The sequence below is a fragment of the Hippocampus bargibanti genome, linkage group LG10 (assembly GCF_051943395.1).
Source record: "Hippocampus bargibanti isolate YZ-2025 linkage group LG10, ASM5194339v1, whole genome shotgun sequence".
In the NCBI taxonomy this organism is placed as follows: domain Eukaryota; kingdom Metazoa; phylum Chordata; class Actinopteri; order Syngnathiformes; family Syngnathidae; genus Hippocampus; species Hippocampus bargibanti.
In genome coordinates this window covers 7,453,752-7,474,630 of record NC_142743.1, presented here as the reverse complement: position 1 = coordinate 7,474,630, position 20,879 = coordinate 7,453,752, and the positions used below count along the sequence as shown (strand labels likewise).

The 20,879-nt window shown below is 41.1% G+C and overlaps 1 protein-coding gene across 1 annotated transcript in view; it reads right to left on the bottom strand.

The window, feature by feature from the left end:
• Positions 1–20,879, bottom strand: part of rptor (regulatory associated protein of MTOR, complex 1) — a 182,450-nt gene that overhangs the window by 24,864 nt on the left and 136,707 nt on the right. The window contains exons 23-30 of the mRNA XM_089007081.1: positions 18,974–19,077; positions 18,679–18,856; positions 18,477–18,587; positions 15,567–15,672; positions 11,254–11,368; positions 11,043–11,167; positions 6,882–7,007; positions 1,491–1,538 (exon numbers count right to left, since the gene is read on the bottom strand). Coding sequence (XP_088863207.1) covers positions 1,491–1,538; positions 6,882–7,007; positions 11,043–11,167; positions 11,254–11,368; positions 15,567–15,672; positions 18,477–18,587; positions 18,679–18,856; positions 18,974–19,077 — 913 coding nt within the window. The remainder of the gene's footprint in view (positions 1–1,490; positions 1,539–6,881; positions 7,008–11,042; positions 11,168–11,253; positions 11,369–15,566; positions 15,673–18,476; positions 18,588–18,678; positions 18,857–18,973; positions 19,078–20,879) is intronic.

Below are 20,879 nucleotides of genomic sequence, written 5' to 3'. Positions count from 1 at the left end.
CACATTTTTGCACGTCTGGCAGTGAATGAGTTAAGATTCAGTGCATTGCTTTTTAAAAGTGCATTGGTCGACAGTGAATGTGGCATTGATGGGTTTTGGTTCTTGGGTGCTTGAACTTCTTTTCCTTTCGGCTTTTCCCTTCAGGGGTTGCCACAGTGAATCGATGTCCTCCATGTAACCCGGTTTTGTGCTTCCTCTTCTCTCACACCAGCTACCTTCATGTCCTCTTTGACAACATCCCTAAACCTCCTCTTCGGTCTTCCTCTCAGTTTAAGGCTCAGCATCCTTCTCCCGATATAGTCACTCTCTCCCCTCGGGACATGTCCAAACCATCTCAGTCTGGCCTCTCTGACTTTCTCTCCAAAGCCTCTGATATGAGTTGTCCCTTTGATATATTCATTCCTGGTCTGATCCAACCTGGTCACTCCCAAAGAAAACCTCAACATCTTCATCTCTGCTTCCTGTCTTTTCTTCAGTGGCACTGTCTCCAGTCCAAACATCATGGCTGGTCTCACCACCGTTTTATATACCTCCCTTTCATCCTAGCTGAAACCCTTCTATCACACATCACACCTGACAATTTTCTCCAGCCGTTCGAGCCTGCCTGGACACGCTTCTTCACCTCTTTTCCACACTCTCCATTGCTCTGGGCAGTTGAACCCAAGTACTTAAAATCTTCCACCTTCTTTATCTCTTCTCCCTGTAGCATCACTCTTGTACTTGGGTCCCTCTCATTCACACACATATATTCCGTCTTGCTGCGACTGATCTTCATTCCTCTCATTTCCAGGGTATACCGCCACATCTCTAGTTTCTCCGCCACCTGTTCCCTGTTCTCGCTACAGATCACAATGTCATCTGCAAACATCATGGTCCAAGGAGATTCTTGTCTAACATCGTCTGTCAGCCTGTCTATCACCATAGTGAATAAGAAGGGGCTCAGAGCTGACCCCTGGTGGAATCCTACCTCCACCTCTTGGTTCCTTAAACAATGGATATAAAAAAAGGTGTGAAGGGGGGGGAAATTGCAATTTGTTTGGGTGATAGTTTGGTTATGCTTAATTTAATATTTAATGAAGAATAAGGGATCCAATGGACTTTGCAGTTTGGGCCTAGCAGAACACTTCTATTTTGACACACTCAAAGAAACTGCAGGAAAATTGAGTTTGCAGTGTTCTTAGCATGTATGCCACCCATCCACAATGTAGACATTTTGTGTAGTTTATTGATAATCAACAGTGAGTACATCCTGTGATTGGCAGATAGAGGAAGAAGGCTTAGTTTGCATGTATTGGAAACGAATGCAATGGTTATTTTTGTTCTCTTTCGGGTGTCTTGTTTCATCCTAGGTGAGATTGAGCAGAGGCTGCCACACAAATCATGTGGTGTGGGAAAGCAAAATCAGATCAAGCTTGTGATGGTTTATTTTGACACCTTTCAATGAGGAAATTGGGGGTGGAGGAGTTGAGAAAAAGAAGTATTAGACTCACCACCTTGTTTACTTCTGTCCAGATAAATGGAAACCCTTCTGGCTATACCTGTGAGCAGGGAGAGCAGATCGAAGGGGGGGGGGGGGGGGGGTAGGTGGGAGGTATGCAACAAAGCAAGCAACAAATTAGCATGGACACTTTGCTTGAGCACACAGGAACACACTCACAAAGGGTTCTTTATTTGCATTCACAGGGCAGAGGAATGAACAAGGCTTCTGTGTCCCACCAGAGATGACGAAGAGAACCCAGCAGCCTCCAAACAGGCTGAAAGAAAACAAACTAAGCTGCTACTACTTTGTTGAAAAGCTAATGTGATAATCAAATAATCTGAGGTGCTATCAAAAATGACCACAACGTTGCCAATAGTAAAAAACATGATTAGGTAACTCTTACAAGATTGTGGAGGTGTATGAATACAGGGAACAGGCAGCCTTATTCAGAATCTTAGAAATGACGGCGTGAAAGAATATTACAAAACAAAAAACAAGCACGACGACAGCAAGCGCAACAAACAGCAAGAGCCTTGGGTCAACAACAAAAAGAGAACAGCGCAATGTTACGACAGGTCAGGGATGCAATGACTGTGGACATTAATTAATAATGAGAGTGCTTGTGTGTGGCAGAGTCTGTTTTTGGCAGCACAAAGACTTGTGTAATATTTATCAGTTTTGTATTATTAGATTTAGTGAGACGATGCTCCATACACAAAAAAATGTAATGCACGCAATTATTTGTTACAATCATGCTGAGGGACCAAGAAACGGCAACAACTCTCAAATTGATGAGTGATGCGTCAATCGAGTTAAATCTGGGAGCCTTCATTGTTAAAAAGGACTCAAATGAACACCAAATGCTTCTAATTGCACGTGCAGAAGGATAACAAGCACTGGGGGAGTTTTTGAGAAAACTAGGCCCCGTGTGCGAGAGGACAAGTCTCGGGGGGCAATTTGTGCCACAAGGATCTCGCTCGCGCTCTCTTAATCTCCCTCCCTCCCTCTCTCTCTCTTTCTCTCTCTCCCACCCTCCCCCATCCTCATGCCTCTCCTTTCACACACACTCTCTTCTCTCTCTCACACACACACACACACAACACACACACACACACACACACACACACACACACACACACACACACACACACACACACACACACACACACACACACACACACACAGGCAGAGTGACGCTAGTTGTTAGCGCTTTGCTTTGCAGCAGGCCCCTTCAGGCGCTCGTGACGATGCCCACCTGTGCCCAGAAAACCAATCAGCCAGTGAGTCAGCAATGAGCAAGTGAATGCACTTGCTCGTCGCTACCACTTAGTGAAATGGGAGCCTTATGGAAAACGTGTTCTATCGACCGCACACTCACCTTAGTGTGACCATTTAAAAAATGTATTTCGTGTAGATTTCATTGAATATATTAAAAGTACAGTAAAGTCTCGTTATATCGATATTCTCGGGAGTCCGAAAAAATATCGATATAACCGGACTATCGATATATCCAATCCTGCGTGCATGTAATTTTCTCATTGTGTTCATAGAAATAGTATCGTAATAAGCGGTACTATCGATATAACCGATATCGATATAACGAGACTTTACTGTAGTTTGATAAAACGGCCTCAATTCATTTATCAAGATCACATAATAAAAAAATATAACTGCCAACATAAACTTCATTTTTGGTGGGGGGAGAAAATCTAGGAGAGAGCAACTCGAAAGTTGGATCTTTGCCTCTGCAGTTTGCACTGTGGGAGTCGAGCTTGCTGCAAATGTTTGCAAATGCCTCCTGGAGGTATGTCAAAAGAACACAATTTAAACTTGATGCCAAATCCACCACCACCCCCCAAGGCTTTTTTCGGGGCCGTAAATACTGCGTACCACTGAAGAAGAAGGATCAAGGGTTACTCATTAAAATGATTAGAAAGAAAAAAACAACAACAAAAGGGGAATAAAATTGACAGTTTAACAAACGTGTTGACTTTGTCAGTTACGACTGATGAATTATTCAGTGACATGTGTCACTGGCAATGACAGCTGCCACCGAGAGAGAAACTCAAAAGTTATATCACTGATAGAACTGACTGACTATTGTCCTGATTTCAAAAACATTCAACTCAAAGTGTATCGGGAAAAGAAATCCATATAGGTTAAATCTATCTAAATCTAAGAAATTTGTCAATAATCGCAAACATTTAATTACACCTTAAAAGCCAACAATGGTTTTCTGATATTCTGTGAGATGCAACTCAGGGAAAAATCATTTTGCAGTGGTTGAACTTTATTTAATATAAACCAGTCAATTCAAATGATAGGAATGTCTTCTTTTCCTTTCGGCTTTTCCCTTCAGGGGTCACCTCAGCGAATCAGTGTCCTCCATCTTCAGAGGCTTTAGTGGCATGTTTGATTTGGCTAAGCTTTTACATCGGATGCCCTTCCTGACACAACCCTCTGTACTTTATTTATCCGGGCTTGGGACCGGCACAATAAGACACTTGCTTGTGTCCCCTTGTGGTTACAGAACAAGCAACGCTACAAACTTAATAAAGATGAAGATGTTCGCTAAACGTGTGGACTGAAAATTTAGGATGGCTTTGATGTTACTGGTGCTTTCTGTCCACACCTTAAATATTTGTAATAAGCACCCCGCGAGTCCACCCATGGAGGGAGGCCATTTAAAGACTTGAAAACAAGTCTTGGAAATAACTCTAAAATGTGTAGGGAGCCAGTGAAGGGAGCCAGTGAAGGGATGCCAGAGTAGGAGTTATGTGCTCTCTCTTACGAGTACCAGTCAAGAGGCGAGCAGCAACATTCTGGACCGACTACAGACGCCTTACAGAGGATTGACTGACTCCAAAGTAAAGTGCATTACAGTCATTGAGCCGAGATGTGACAAAGGCATGAATTACTGCTTCAAGGTGCTCATAGAAAAGCATAGTTTTTTTTAGCCAGCTGCCTAAGATGAAAGTTGCCGCTTAAATTGAAGCAACCTGTCCATTTTTCTCGAGAAATCAGAAGTTGTTCTTGCTTTGTAAAAAGTAAATTCCTTTCAAATCCAAAATTTCCCAAAGCACCTGATAATCCAAAGCATGTGACAGTGCGGAAAATATGGTATCTTTTTTGTTTTGTTTTTTAACAGCGCTAATCTATTTTTAACTAACTTAGTCTTAAAAAAGGACTGATCATGCGTTCACATTTTCTAAGACCCTGGATCAGAAATGGGCAAACTACGGCGTGCGGGCCACATACGGCCCGTTAGGCTTTTTAATCCGGCCCGCCGAACTTGCCCAAATTATAGTACAAACAGTGTCTAAAACTCATGACAAAAAGTTAGCGAATAACAGGGCAGATATCTGAAACGTTGCCTGCCCCATTTTTCACAACTTGAAGCACAATGAGACAACTAATCACATTAAAAATCATTGTAACAAAGTATAAAGTTTTTTTAAATCAAGAATGCACCTACTACAAATGCTACGTTGCTTAATTTACGGTAAATGTAAAAAATGTGCATGGCTGTATATTTTGCTGCAGTAGTCGATTGTCATTGCGGTGCACAATGCAACGTTTGCATTGCTTCCTACGAGCCACTAAGCCCCTTTCATAAATCTCACGTACACTTTACAGTCACGGTTTAATGTAAATTTACGTTTTGTAGCGTCACATATGTTGTTAGCTTCTTTTGAATCTTTCTTCTGGGCTGAGGTTCTGTGCATCTATTTTGGAAAATGACATGCAATTGCACGACTTTATAACGCTTGCGAAAGTCCGGAAGAAAGAAGCAGGCTTCTGATTGGCTGCCGTGCCGAGTATGCAAATTTCAACTGCAGGTAGTCTATGTTTGAGTGCTCGGCGACGGTACACGTGTATTGTTTGCGCGTGAAGGCGAGGACGTCAGTGAGGAGTTTGTTGAGCGCGCGGTCAGGACAAACCATCTATGATTTGGCGGAATTTAACACAAGTCGGTATTATTGAGCTTGAATATTTCGTTGTGTAATAATATGTTTTGAATGTTGAAAGTGATTCCATTTTTCAATAAATGTTGATTTCTTTAACTTTGCCCCTTCGATGGAAACTTATTAAAAACAGACGCAATCTTGGTAAATCACAGTGCATATGTTATTTTAATCTATTTCCATTTCCTCCTCCAAGTATCTGCGAAATAGTATGTAAACGCCATATTCCTTGAGACAAATTTATTAACTGATCAAGGATAATTTTCACATTTGAAAGACAGTTAATAAATTGGGTTCTTACTGTGCTATGAGGTTTGTACACACTACATTTAAAGGACAACCGGCACCATTTTTTGTTTTTGTTTCCCACTGACGTCAGAAAAACGTTTTATAGCATCTAAAATACCCAAATCAGGCAGGCTGATATTTTTAGTTAAATGAAAAACACCAATAAAAATGACTTCAAAATGAATTCGGAAATGATCAGTTTCAGAAGGTCCCACCCCTTTGTTCGTGACGTCACGCCAAGACGTCTTGCCTTTGATCGAGAATCAAAACAATGGCTTCAGATTCGGAGATGTTTTCTTGTTACTCATCCAGTTATGAATATGATTCAAATAGTTCTGAAGAGGAAAGCATAAATGTTTGCAATTGATTCCAGGAGTCCTCCCATATCAATTTGAGCCGTCAATGACAGCAATGTAGCACCCAGATAATGCAGAAGATTGCGCCCAAGCTCCGTTGGAAATGGGCTGATTTGTCAGCTGGGAATTTGTGTCAGCGAATATCAAATAGTTGTCTTGGTGCAACACACAACAATTCACCATGGCGTTATTTGTGTTTTTCTTCTAATTTCACCATCAACACGGATCAACACGAAGTTTTCAGACCAAACAAAGTACCCAAAATGCATTGTATGTCGCTTTCTCGGTCAGGGGCGGTCCAAACGTGACATCACATGGTGATCCTCATCAACTCGAAAACAAGACTTCATGAATATTCAGCGCAAGTCTTAAAACGTAAACTATAGCTATATGCTGTGGAATCCTTGTAAAATACGTTCAGTCGAAGTCATTTGAAGTGATTTTATAAATTATGGACATAACTTGTTCAGAGTATTTCCGGCCCAAACACTCCCTCCAAATGCCCCTGGCCCGGCCCCTCTGTCAAATTTTAGAACCCAATGCGGCCCGCGAGTCAATAAGTTTGCCCACCCCTGCCCTAGATAGATAGATTGATTTAAAACAATTAAATGGCAATTCAGGCCTTGTTTTCAGACTTGTGGATTTGAAGACTTTATGACGTTTTTCTGCGGAAATTCTGTAGCAGTGAAATATTTTCACGAGATAGGCATGTCGGTACTAGGATGGACAAAGAGACAACTCAAACTACTATGAGAGGGGATGGTGGGAGGATAGTAAGATCAAAGTCTTTACTGTGAGCGCTGGTGGAGGGCTGACCTCTGGTCGTAGGCAGCATATCAGAGAGACCCTGCCACGCAGTCACCATCTCCGGATTCTTCTGGTCAGCAAAGTTTTTCCAAACACGCAAGGCTCCATCATCTGGAAAAAGAGAATATTGAGAAGAGCAAGGTCCTAATGGGCACCAAGAAATGCGATGAGGTCAAAAGGAGGCGCAGCAGTCAATTTGGAAGTGTTACTTTTCTGACCTACACTGTAATATTTGGATGGAAATGTTGAATAGATTCTTTCAAAACAAGCACAACATGTCCATGACCAAACGTGCTTCACTGAAACATCAAAAGGCTTTCAAAAAAATCTGAGAAAAAACAAAATGCTGCAGAGCCATGTCAACTCTCAGCGAAGATGTAGAGGCAGACATAAAACATGTCTACACACACCTCCATGAAAGTTATTACTGGCCATAAAAGTCTCCACTTGATTTACTCTTTACTGCTTCGCTTTTACCTTTAAACTATAGATATGTACATATATTTTATATTTCATGTCCTTATTGAAGTCCTTTCATCGATCACTCTTGGAGTGCATGATCCATTTTGACAAGATGGCATTTAGTCATTTATCTCTTGGTTTTGATCATACTTTCCAGTCGAGAGGAAAAGAAAGTCAGCCTTTTGTTTCAAGTTCGGTGAAAATATTTTGTGAAGACAAACTGTTACAAGTCTGTTGAAGATCACATTGTGTTGCGCAAAGGCTAAGTGAATTATTCGCTTGATGAAAGATGATGAACATACAAGCGTGCGTGCCGTATATTAAAATTATCGCGGCTCAAAAACAAATGAGGTTCCAAATGAGCTGGTGGGAGGAAACGATAAAGCTGCAATTTTGTTGAGTAAATTCATCTGGTTGGCTTCTTTTTTCGTAGAATACCACTATCACAATCTGACAGTTGTGCCGCCAACCAATTAGAGACACAATATCTTCACGGCCTAACAGTTAAAACCTGTAAAACTCTTGACACCAATTGACTTTACACAATGGCAGGGTCAGAACTCACTACAGTATAAAGTACGGTACAACACAGGAGGCGAGAATTCTTTGTAATCATGGATCAGAGCTTTTTTCTTTCTTTTTTCAATCAGAGGTGATTGTCTGTGAGGCCCTTAAGGTATCTGTACTTGTGCGAGTAAGTCGGTCGGGGCTGAGGGTCATAAAGTATTTGATTATCAAATTCATTGGCAACATAATAATGTAACAGCTTTGAGCCGGATTGATGGTTTTCAGGTACGAGAGGTGGTTTTTCTCTTCAATTGCCTGATATTAATCGCTCAACAGTAATTATTCTCAGACTTCTGTAGTTCTTTATGATAGCAGACTGTTATCTTTTGTGTTGAATCAAAATATGACATCCATCATTTTCAGTACAGTGTATTCCTCATTAGAGTGGCGCAGGGTGCTTGAGCCTATCCCAGCCGTCTTCGGGCACGAGGCGGGGGACACCCTGAATTGGTTGCCAGCCAATCACAGGGCACAAAGAGACAAACAACCATCCGCACTCATACTCACACCTCGGGACAATTTGGAGTGTTCAATCTGCCTGCCATGCATGTTTTTGGAATGTGGAAGGAAACCAGAGAGACCAGAGAAAACCAGAGAAAACCCACGCGGGCCCGGGGAGAACATGAAAACTCCACATAGGGTCATTTGCAAACATGTAACAAGAAACCAAAAACAGTTTTCTTAATCAATAGAGTAGGCGATTCTAAATTATTGGGAGTCTGACAGCCCTACCATGCACTCACACAACAAAATCTTGTCAACACCATTCATTCATTCATTCATTCGTTCATTCATTCATTCATTCATTCATTCATTCGTTCATTCATTCATTTTCCAGACCGCTTTATCCTCGTTAAGGTCATTGAGGGTGCTGGAGCCTATCCCAGCCGGCTTCGGGCACTAGGCGGGGCCATTCGCAGAACACACAGCGACAAACAACCATCCACACTCACACTCACAGCGAGGGACAATTTTAGAGTCTTCAATCAGCCTGCCATGCATGTTTTGGAATGCACCAGGAAACCAGAGGACCCGGAGAAAACCTACAAACATGCAAATTCCACACAGGGTGGCTGTAGAGGGATTTGAACTTAAGACCTCTGCAGTGTGAAGTCGGCGTGCTCACCACTTGACTACCGGGCTACCCGTCAACAGTATTTATTTACTTAAAAAAAGAACAAATGAATATTACATGCTTGTGAATATTCATATTCATTTCAGTCCTTGTGTTCTCAGGGCATTGAATTGATTAAACTGAAGTAGCACACTGGACAGACTGGAGTACACTGGACAGCTTATAACCGGGAAAACAATGTTGTATATTCTGTTAAATGCAGGGAGCAATAGACTGACGTATTGAGGAAACCAAGCAAACACTCAGCAGGCACATGTCGCAACTCAGATGGGCTAACTTTTCAGGTGCAGACTCAGCTGTCTACATTGGAAGAAACAAGCATGGAAAGCCTTTGTGAATTCCGACATTTCCCCCATAAATTGGACATAAAATGGTAGTCTGGTGTTCATTCATAAAACTATATAAACAGCTTTCAATTATTTATCTGTCAACAAGACAATAACCCTGAAGGTAAAGCAAAAATCTAAAACGCAATACAGTGATACCTCAGCTCACGAACTTAATTGGTTCCCAGATGTTTTGTCATATTGTCTCTATGCTGTCATATTATTTGTTATTTAGTTTTTTTTTTGTTCTTTTGACTTCAAGACGGCGCCGCCTTTCCAGCAGCTCATGTATTTCGTTTTTCTACTTTCATTCCTTTCATCGCTTTGCTGCTGTGAAATGTAAATTTCTCCACTGTGAGACTAATAAAGGCATATCCAATCCAATCCAATCCAATCCAAAGTGTGTGTGAGCCAAAAAGTTCATCTTCCGAACTTTTATTTCCCATAGGAAACCGTTAAAATGAGACTAATCCATTCCCAGGTGCCCACAAACCACAATTTTTGACACAAACTACACAAAATATACCCCATTTTATGTATAATAAATGTGCTATTGTATTGTAATCAAATAAATAAACGGTACAGTATAATAAAGTCTTTTTATTTACCTTTGTGATGGTCGATGTAGTTTCCTCTTGATGATATCTGAGTGAAGTTGCTGTGCTTTCTCGGCGATAATACCCTCATTCACACTGTGCCCTGCTAGCTGCTTTTCGGTAATCCAAATCGACAGAAGTTTATCAATCACTTTATTGCCTGAGATCGTTGCTTAGACAACACGGAAACACCCGTAGCCACACACGCACCCTTAATAGCTTCCTTGTTTCGAAGGATGGTAGCAATGGTCTACTTAGCGTAATGGTACTGAGACGCTATGTCACACAAACGCACACCTCGTTCGTGTTTTTTGATGATCTTCTTCTGCTCCACCGTAATTTTCTTTTGTGTCTTCTTCGGCTTACCACTAGCCCGTGGTGGGGTCGTTTTCGGTCCCATAATAGCAAAAGTACTACATGCAAAGACAAACCACGTCCGCACTCAAAGAAAACTAGTCCGCCAGCCACTGTGGCACCATGTGGGTTGGTTCGTCCGCCGAAAACTAGTTCGTCAGCCGATATTATATGCTCGTGAATTTAATGTTTGTGAGGCGAAGTTTGTGAGCTGAGGTATTACTGTACAGTACTTCAAAATGAACATATACACAATTGTCTTCATTTGAGAATCTGTGAAAAGATCTGAAAACTGCTGCACCCACTTGGACTTGACTCCCCCTCACCCCCCCCCCCAAAAAAAAGAATAACATCCTAATTTGAATATTTTAGATCACACACACACACACCACACGCGCACACACACACACACACACACACACACACACACACACACACACACACACACACACACACACACACACACACACACACACACACACACACACACACACACACACACACACACACACACACACACACACACACACACACACACGCGCACACACACACACACACACGCACACAGACACGCACATAGCAGTATTATTCTGGGAAACATGGAAAAAAAAAAATCAAGTGAGCTTTTTGAACCGCAGTGTGAATTGTTACACATCAACATGCACAACACGTCCACGAGTGTAGAGTGTTGATGTATTTTTGCAACCTGTTGCAGTCAGCAGCAATGAGCAGTCGTGCCCGTTGAGATACTCCATGGCTGTGATGCGGGTGTAGCGAGGGTTGCCATTGAAGAAATAGTCCAATCTCTCTCCCTTCTCCCAGTCCCAAAAGCTGTATTGGACAGAACAGAAACTTGTCAGTCCGGCGGCATGACCATTTGTAGATTGGTGTTGTGTGTCTTTTGTGCGTGATCAAACCAGATGCTATCCTTGTCAGCTACAGCTATGCAGGTGTTGAAAGGGTGGAACTTGACAACAGAGGGAACGCCGGGATTGCGATTGATGAATATTTGATCGTCCAGTCGAGAAACACCTGGAAAAAGGGGAATTTGAGTGGATGACATGAGATGATGCAAATCCAATCGTTCTTTTTCCACAGGCTCCAAAATGATGTCAATCTCCACATAAGATGATTCTGCATTTTGTCTGTTTAGTGAAGGACGTAGCGGATGATTTGGATAGTTCTTTGCAGAGACTCATGAAAACAATATTCAAACCGCAAACTGGGTAAATTATGGAGGGTCCATCGTTCTGGTCTTGAATGTAAATTGAAACATGTCTCAAGACACAAAAGCACAAATGAAACCATTTTCATAAATTACCTTAAATGAATAGTATAATTGTTTTTTTTGTGAGGGGGGGGTCCACTGTACTCAAAGAGCTCTTGCCTTTTGCATGTTCTCCCTTTGCATGCATGGCTTTTATCAGGGTTCACCGGTTTCCTACCACATTACAAAAACATGCATGGCAGGCTGATTGAACATTCCAAATTGACCCAAGGTGCGTCTACGATTGGCTGGCAACCAGTACAATGTGACCCCCGCCTGAAGATGGCCGGCATAAGCTCCAGCAAGGCCCGCGACCCTTGCGAGAATAAAGGAGAAATGTATGAATGTACTCTAAGACCTAAGATTTATTCTGTGAACATTTTTTTCCCCAAATGCTGAACACAAATCTGCCTAAATCTTTTCTGAGCACTCGTTTGTAGAGACAATCCGTGGGCCCGAGCATGTCCACAAAAGGACAGTCCCTTCAGATACTGATAGAAGTTAGGGCTGGCATACTGCCCTCATGGTTGGATAACTGTATCAGCACAGCCGGTGCATATGTGTCCATGATTCTTAAACTGGGTTTGATTGAACCCTCGGGGTTCGGTGAGTCGGTCTCAGGGGTTCGCAAGGTCCACACCTCAGTCTAGTCTGCAGTTAGTGGGCACAGTCATTGAAAGAAGGGTTTGGTGAATGAGCATATGAAATTGGTGGGGTTCGATGCTGCCAAATAGATTAAGAACCATTGCGCTATACACAACTGCTAAGAAAAGTACAACGGACACCAATTCAATCTCGAGTTGTTAGGGCAACCGCACATTCAGCCATTGTATCATGGACACTCCTAAGTATACTCTTGAGGCCTCCAGAAAAAGATGAAGAAGAATAATGAAAAATCAGTGATGAATTCATTTGAGATGCTGCTGGGGTTGAATCGTGTAGCCTGAGGCAGAAGCAGCTGCATGAGTTTGAAAAATCATCTTCAAAGACTGTTTTTTGGTTGTGGAGTTTGATGATCAGGAGCCATGACAAAATTCCACAATCCTGCAAGACGTTCTTACACTTTGAAGACGTATGTATTTCTCCCCATAGCACAGCAAATAAATAAATACAAATATGGGTCTGATCAAAATACGTATTTCAGTTTCCAGTGTTATTTCGCTCTTAGCTTTGCTCTTTCAATCTTGCTTCCTTTCATTGTTTCTCCTTCCGTCTGTGGCACCCTAACCTTCCCCCTCCTTCTCCTCTGATGCCTCTCATCTTATTTCTCTCTGAGGGAGGAACAGACTGAATGAGGGCAACCCTACAAACAATGAGAAAGGGGGACGGAGAGGCAAGAATGTTTTTTTTCAGGTATTCAGCAAGAGAAGCCTGAATGAGCCTCAGCTGTGACAACAATCGAATTATAACTTTCTGAGCGTCGGGCCTTAAACAGAGATGTAGGAGTTCTTCGTCATTTTGTGTGTGTGTGTGTGTGTGTGTGTGTGTGTGTGTGTGTGTGTGTGTGTGTGTGTGTGTGTGTGTGTAGGTGTGTTCAAATACAGTAAAGTCTTGTTATGTCGATATTCAAGGGAGTCCGAAAAAATATCGATATAACCGGGACTATCGATATATCCGACCCTGTTTGCATGTAATTTTCTCCGTGCGTGCTTAGAAATAGTATCGATATAACCGGGACTATCGATATATCCGATATCGATATAACGAGACTTTACTGTATATACACTAAAGTAGGGGATAATCAAACCTCAGACACCTTCATGTACATATGTGTGGAGTCCTTTGAAACATTGACGATTTTGGCTGTGATTTTGGAATGACCAACTCTATCAAGGGTGGAGGACACAGTGGATAGTTATCAATCAATGAAAATGGAATAACCATGACAAAAAAATGCTAGGCATCAAGGGGAACCAGATTTTTCCGCTGATAGATGATGAATAAACATACGTACTTTGCAATTAGTCTGAGTCAGGTTTCAAAATGGGTGAGCCATTCGAATGAATGACGTAAAGAAAAATGATACATTTCTGAATTATTCTCACTCCATTTGCATATTAGCATATTTGACAATAAAGCTGACTTTGACTTGACTTTGATTTGTTCTGCTCATTCTACGTCTTGACTCCAATTATCACACTTGATCTTTTCTGCACGGACTGTACCAAAAACTAAATGGAGGCTCAGTGGGGATTTGTTGTTGCTGGTCCCATTCTCTGGAATGACCTGCCACAGAACATTCGGCAAGCTCCTTCGCTGCCCATCATTAAAACCCGCCTTAAAACTCACTCGTACTCTTTGGCAGTTGACTCGGCATGACTCAGACTTTGTCTTATTTTTACTATCTGTGTGACTGCTTTGTTGCTTGTAAATGAAAGTTGTCCATGTATAGCACTTTGTATGCACCATTGTCTGAAACTGATCTATAAATAGAGTTGAGTTGAGGACAGGTGCTTGTCCAAAACTACCCCATCTTTAAGAATCCTAGACTGGACATTGTTCACCTGCAGAAAAAAAAATATCATGTGACTGTAAAGTGTCCTTGAGCGTTTTGAAAGGTGCTTATATATAAAAATGAAATAAATATAAAAAAAAAAAAATATATATATATATATATATATTATTGAGTGGAGCAAAAAAACATGGTCTCCAAATCAGATGTACAAACAATGATGAAGGCAAATGGAAATTCAGAGTTCCATTTCAATTCGGAATACATTGGACTTGAAATAAATACAAACATCGTTCCATAACCATATGTCTTATGTATTTCCCCATTAAAAAGAATGGAATGCCATGATTCCATTCCAGCATCCCACACCAAAACCATATTTTTTTTGTGTTTGCGTTTTAAAAAAATAAAAGAAAAAGAACACTATGTTTTTTTTTTTTTTATAACAGCAAAGTAATGACATAATTGAATAGAATGTGAGGGACTCACTAAACAGTTTGTTCATCGTGATTTATTGCTTCTGATATGCATGTCTTAGTCAACAATAAGATGTAAAATACAGTCACATAGACACAAACGCAGAATAATACCATCTGTCTGGTGCTTGTCCTCGAATTGACTCAGTGGCCTACTTTTAGATTACCATAATATTACTTTTCATCGAGGATAAAGATTAACTGTCCAAGTGTGTTGCTTCCACTTGTTTGTGTTCAAATGTCCGTTGCTTCTAAAAGCATAACGATGTACATTATTGTGGCGATAGTTTCTTACATTCTTGTTTAGCGTTAAGATAATTGGACTTTCAAAAGCAAAGCTGTGTGATTATTTTAAATCACAGGGAATATTTAGTTTTTGCTCTTTCCCCTCTTTTTCATGGACAAAGTATGTTTAATGTACAACAGCGGAGCATCGACTGGATCATCCCACCTTTAAAACATTTTTTATCCGAGCAATATTATGTCGTCTCAATTGTACACTTGGAAGTGAGTGATTACAATGACCAAGAAGTCAACCTGGACCCTGGAATATTGTGATCAATTTTGCCTCTGAAAAACCATGACACGTGAGCTTAATTTTTCTCCCATAAACTCATCCCAAAAACTTGTGAAAATGTTTTGTCATCCATCCCATCCCATTTTTCATTTCTAGGAAAGATCCGTCACTGTAAATTGTTTCCCAACATTCATAACACGGATGTTCTTCCAAACAGGGAAAAGAAGAAAGTATTGCATCTTGTAATAGCGCTACCTTATTTTACTTCCTGATGCTGAAGGATGTTACAGGGCCTAATTGTATTTATTGGCCACAAGACAGCCGATTTCACACACAACTCGGTGCTTTCTTCACACATAAATGAATTAGAATGATCTAATTTTTCATGACAGCATTTCGTTCTGTATGAGATCCCCAGTTTTGTAATGACAAGACATTTATTTCAAAATAACAATGGATTAGGTAAATGTAATGTGAAACCGATTCACGTGAGAGTCACTGCGGGGAGATTGACTGACCTCTTTGTGTGATGCTTCTGCTTTGCCTTTTGACGCGAGTATTCCTTAGAAATCTCCACTGTCGCTCCATCCTCACCTGACTCTGCAAATCATGCTCCTCCGGGATCTGGCATTTTGGATACAAACACAAGGAGTGACACATTTGTGTGAAAGAACATGAGCTCTTGCACGTTAAAATCCAAGCAAGTCTTCGCATTGACAGGGTGAAGCTATTTTTGTGTGAAACTTTTTTACAATCCTCATTTATTACTGGAGTCAATACCAGTACTTGATATAAAGTTCACCATGTACCAGATTAGAATAATCCAAAAATGTTGCCATATTGGAACAATTTCTGGTGCACGTCTCATAATCAAACATGTGTGATCGCTTGTCCTTCAGTACTCAGACGAAAAGGCGGAAGAGAATGGATGGATGGATGCATGGAGAGAGAACGTGATGGATGGGGGGGGTAGATGGTGGATGGAGAGCGGAACGCTGCTTCACAGAAAAAAAAAAATAGTGGCAAGGTGTAGAATTTTGGGAACACTACAACATTTTTATAAAACTATTGGCAGAAGTCAATGCTAAATGTGATGTCACAAGAGGCTGGGTCCTGGAGGGGAAATACATTCCACTAAGATGGCTTCACCCAGAGAGAGTTTTTTGGCCCTATCTGGTGGAAGGAAGCAATCCAAACCCCACACCTGTGGCTGATCGTGGCTTGATTGGCATGCATGGCTTTTAAGGCCAGAGAGCCTCTGAGTGTGTGGCCGGGGAGACAAGCTCCATTGTTGTGCTCTGTGGAGAAACACCGAGAAACTGATTGCTGCATGGAACTCGTCGCCACTTTGAGAATTGGAAGGAACGCTATTCTTGCCTTTTTTTGCTTGTGAATTCCCCCTGAAACCCTTTATTAAAATCTTTGTTTGCATTCAAACCTGTCGCCCATTGCACTCCTTGTCCTGCCCCGCTGAGAGCTAGCCTCTTATGACATTACATAAAATAATCTGGAAGCAGCAAGCTTTCCTGACACAACAGCTATGGACAGGACTTACATAATATTAAAAATTACACTACAAGAGAGTTAGGTCCAGAAGTACGTGGAGCATAACTGAAGTTTTATGATTCTTTGTTTGCTTCACAAAACATAACAATTGATTGAAAATAAAAGTTGTGAATTTCATCAAGATTAAGATGTGCAACAACAAAAAAATATTTGGACAAAGTGTAGTATCTATTACAGCCAATGACTGTCTTCAGCAGCAGACTGTCTTATTTTTTTCATTGGATATGCTTGCCTGACCTTCACGATACAGCAATTTAGACTTTTTTTTGTGAGTTTTCATGCCTTATTTCTTTTCTTCAGTGAGTGAAAATCATTTTCTATAAGGATGAATTGGCCATTGAAAAGTTTTTGCACACTGAGAGATTGAGAAAGAAATTGCAGAGTGAATTTTTCCATGTTTACTGACATGGAGGTTAAAATGACTCGATCATTTGGTCAGAGCGAGATCATTAATGCATGTAGTTTTTTAAACTACTACTTTGCACAATTCCTTCCAAGCATTAGTGACACAGACAGGCCAACACACACCCTCACACTAAAGCTATTCTTCAAATTATTTCTATCTACACTTACTAAGTGAGAGTAAACAACAACAACAACAACAAAATGAGTAGAATTTAAGTCTGCAACAGAGAGATATAACCTTTACCTTTGACTGGGAACCCAGGTTTCCAAATTCCCCAAATTTTCCAAACCTGTCTTGCAAGACTTCGCTGGTAATAAATGAATGAATGAATGAATGAATGAATGAATGAATGAACGAACAAATGAATAAATAAATTAAGTAATAAAGTAATTTGGGACATTTGAGTGGATCATTCAGATTCTTTATGCCCTCTGAGGCGTATAATTATCCAAACAAGGCAAATCAGAGCACCTTTATTCACATCGCACATTTGAATTTAAGGTGTTTTTTCGTGCGGTGACATGCATCAGTGTTGAAAGGGAAACTGGATGTACTGTATTCAAACACAAAGTAAACAAGAGCTTTGAAATTCTCGTCCATAGCCTTAGCCTGTGTGGCGCAGAGGCGATGTTGTTGCAAGCTGCTGTTCTAAAGTGTACAAATATGCAAAAGAGAGTTACTCGATAGAAAAAAATTGTGTAAACTCACATTGATTGACAACCATTGTCGCGGGTGGCGCAAAGCAAATCCAGGTGTGGTAAACTTAACCCTTGATGCTCATTTGCGTGCTATTTTACTTTTTTAACAGACTGCATTTCTTCACAAATGTAATTTTTCAGGCTGGATCAGCGTCACTTTATCGCTCAAGGATGTGACATTTCGCATGTACACAAGGACCGTGTCTTTTTCATCCCTTTAATCTTTATTGAGAAACTCTCTGCAGACCTTTATTTTGGCAAGGGTGTGTTAAGGATATTACAGCCGAGAGAAGCTCAATAGTATATGACAAACGTTACAGCTGCTGCGCTTGGTACAGCATTCTTTTAATCTTTAATTACTCCCGGGAGGATATTAAGTCATGGAAATCGAGAAGTTCAATTATTCAGCAAAGCCATCCTGTAAGGCCAGCAGGCACTTTCTCACACTGTGGCCGCTGCCGACGCTGTTGTATTTGGGAAAACTTTGGGGAATATCTTTCAAAGGATTTTAATAATGTCAAGAGGTGACTTAGGTGCTTCTCACACAATGGCTAAATATATGACAAATTCATTCATATTAATAATTCATCACCTGTCATGTTAGAAGTTGTGTGGTAAACAAGTGGGACTTTTACGAAATCAAAATCATTGCTGTATCCCATTCAAGTAACAACTTGGAGTTCATTTTGAATAAAGCCGAGGTGTATTGTAAGACAGACAAAAATATAAATGTGAGCAGCAAACAGTGGTGGCGCTACCTTTGTGACTGGCTGTGCAAAGTACTTAGCACTCCAATCACACAGACCGGTTTGCAAAGTGGCACTGATGTAGTTTCTGTGGCCACATGGCTCGTCTCCATCTTCAGCGGCCTGCACCAACAAACAAACAAACAAATTGAAAACCATATAAGCATGGCATGAAAAGTCTCAAATACACACAGAACGCAGATGACTCATGGACCTGCTCAGGTCCCTTGTCAAACATTTTACGAGTACGGGGAAATTGGTGGGAATGGGGCGCATGTCCTCCGAGTGTGGGTGTGTAAGGAGGCCGTGTGGGAGGTTGATCTCTGGCGGGGGGCTTGGGAACTTCATTGGTCAGACTCGAGCTGCTGGTGCTGGGCATGGGAGGGGAGCCACTAGAGGGAGACAGAACGTTTAGTCAATCCAAGAAGACCATTTTTTTGTTGACTGTCATGCCGATATCATTATTTGAAGTCAAACTGTATGCTTCAGTTTCACGTTGCGTTGCTCACCCTGCCTGATGGATATGCGTGCCTTTGCTGGTGGGGCTGGCTGGAGCTGACTGGGTGAGAGACCCAGAATCCAGAATTCTCTGAGGGCGGGCATTCATCATTGCCTGTGGAAGAAATACACAAAAATAGAGGCTTTGCTTACCATTATTCATCAGCTTTCAGCAATTGCAACGCTGGAGAAACAGCCCAAAGCATCACACCAAGTTTGGAAGCTGACGCCATGGCAACTCGACTGGCTAAAGTTTCAGTGCATAAGAACCACTTTCACGTTCCATCCAAATCATCGTCATTATGACGAAAGCTAAGCAGAGCAGCAGTGGTCATGGATTTACGTGAGCTAACAATGCTACCAGCATTTGCTTCTGCTACAACCGGTCAAATTGTTCATGTTTGTTCATAACGCTCCATCCACAACCACTAAGGCAACGGACCTCATGTGTGCATTTTTGGTTCAAAGGTGACAGGAAATTACAGTTTCTGTTCTCAATATGGTACAAGCTACTCGGATGGCATCTGACAAGCCAGTGATGTGTTATAGGTTTATTTAATATTTCTGTGGGAGTATTTTTTAGGTCACAATGGCATTGAACATTATTACTTTTCCAAGACGCTGCCATGTGCCGCTCTGCTTAGTGTCAACTCTGAGCTTTTTTAATCAATGTCGGAACACCCGTGTCAAACGTTTAAAATCTTTCATTGAGCGAAATGTGGTCACTAACGCACAGGAGAGGAAAAATGATGCTGTGCAATTTCTTACCGCCACAAACCATGACTACAAAAATGATCATTGCTCCTTTAATTACCAGCTCTCTTATATTGTCTGTCAAAATTGAGTATGATCAAGTGAGAATTGTTGATAAAAGGACGTATTTACACATTCAAGGACAGTGGTTATTACAGTGGATAGATTACCATGTAGTGCAGTGACACATTGTCATTATTGGTGCATAAAAGCGTTCAACTGCAAGTAGTTATAATGTTGTGGCTGGCGTATGCTAAAATATTTCACCCGCCGATGCACCGGGAGTATAACCCTAACCCTAACGTTATCTTGATCAGGGTCAGAGAGGACTGAGGAATGAATCTGCAACCTTCAGGAGATGCCCACTTTTCTATCTAAGACATGATATGCAGGCAAATGCACACTGTGTTAGAGAATGAAATACAGTAAAGTCTTGTTATATCGATAACGGATATATCGATAGTCCTGGTTATATCGATACTATTTCTATGCACGCGCGGAGAAAATTACATGCAAACAGGGTCGGATATATCGATAGTCCCGGTTATATCGATATTTTTTCGGACTCCCTTGAATATCGATATAACAAGACTTTACTGTACTTTCATCCTTGTTTGCTGATGTTAATACAACATTGTCTTCGTCAAACTGGGTACACCACAGCTTTTTAAAACACAAAAAATGTTCTAATTGAATGAGAACTATTAGGGAGGGGATAGCCCATCAAATGGAAATGGTAGTTAAAAGAGAATAATGTTTCTAAAGGCCGTATACTGTGTATGAAATTAGACCGGACGGACCAACATTGCAGATGCTGTATGGATGAAGGGCATTCCATGTCATCAGTGGATGAAAGAGCAGCATCAAAGTTTTTCTTACTTTCTAGAACCGCATCTCATTAAAAAGAGCAGGTAATATAAGATCATCCTTATTGCTGTACACGAGGGAGGTGGAAACCTAATAAAGATGGTGGAAGCAAAGCATTTCTTATGAACACCAGGGATGGGGAAAAAGCAGTGCAGGGTGAATGTATTCAACTCGAACAAACACATTTTACTAGCAGGCACTGCTGTTTGATTGATTTGATTTCTGTGTTAATTGGAAAATTGCAGCAGCTTTATTTTGTTTGCTTGTTTGTCTGGGGGGAGAAATAGGTAGATACTG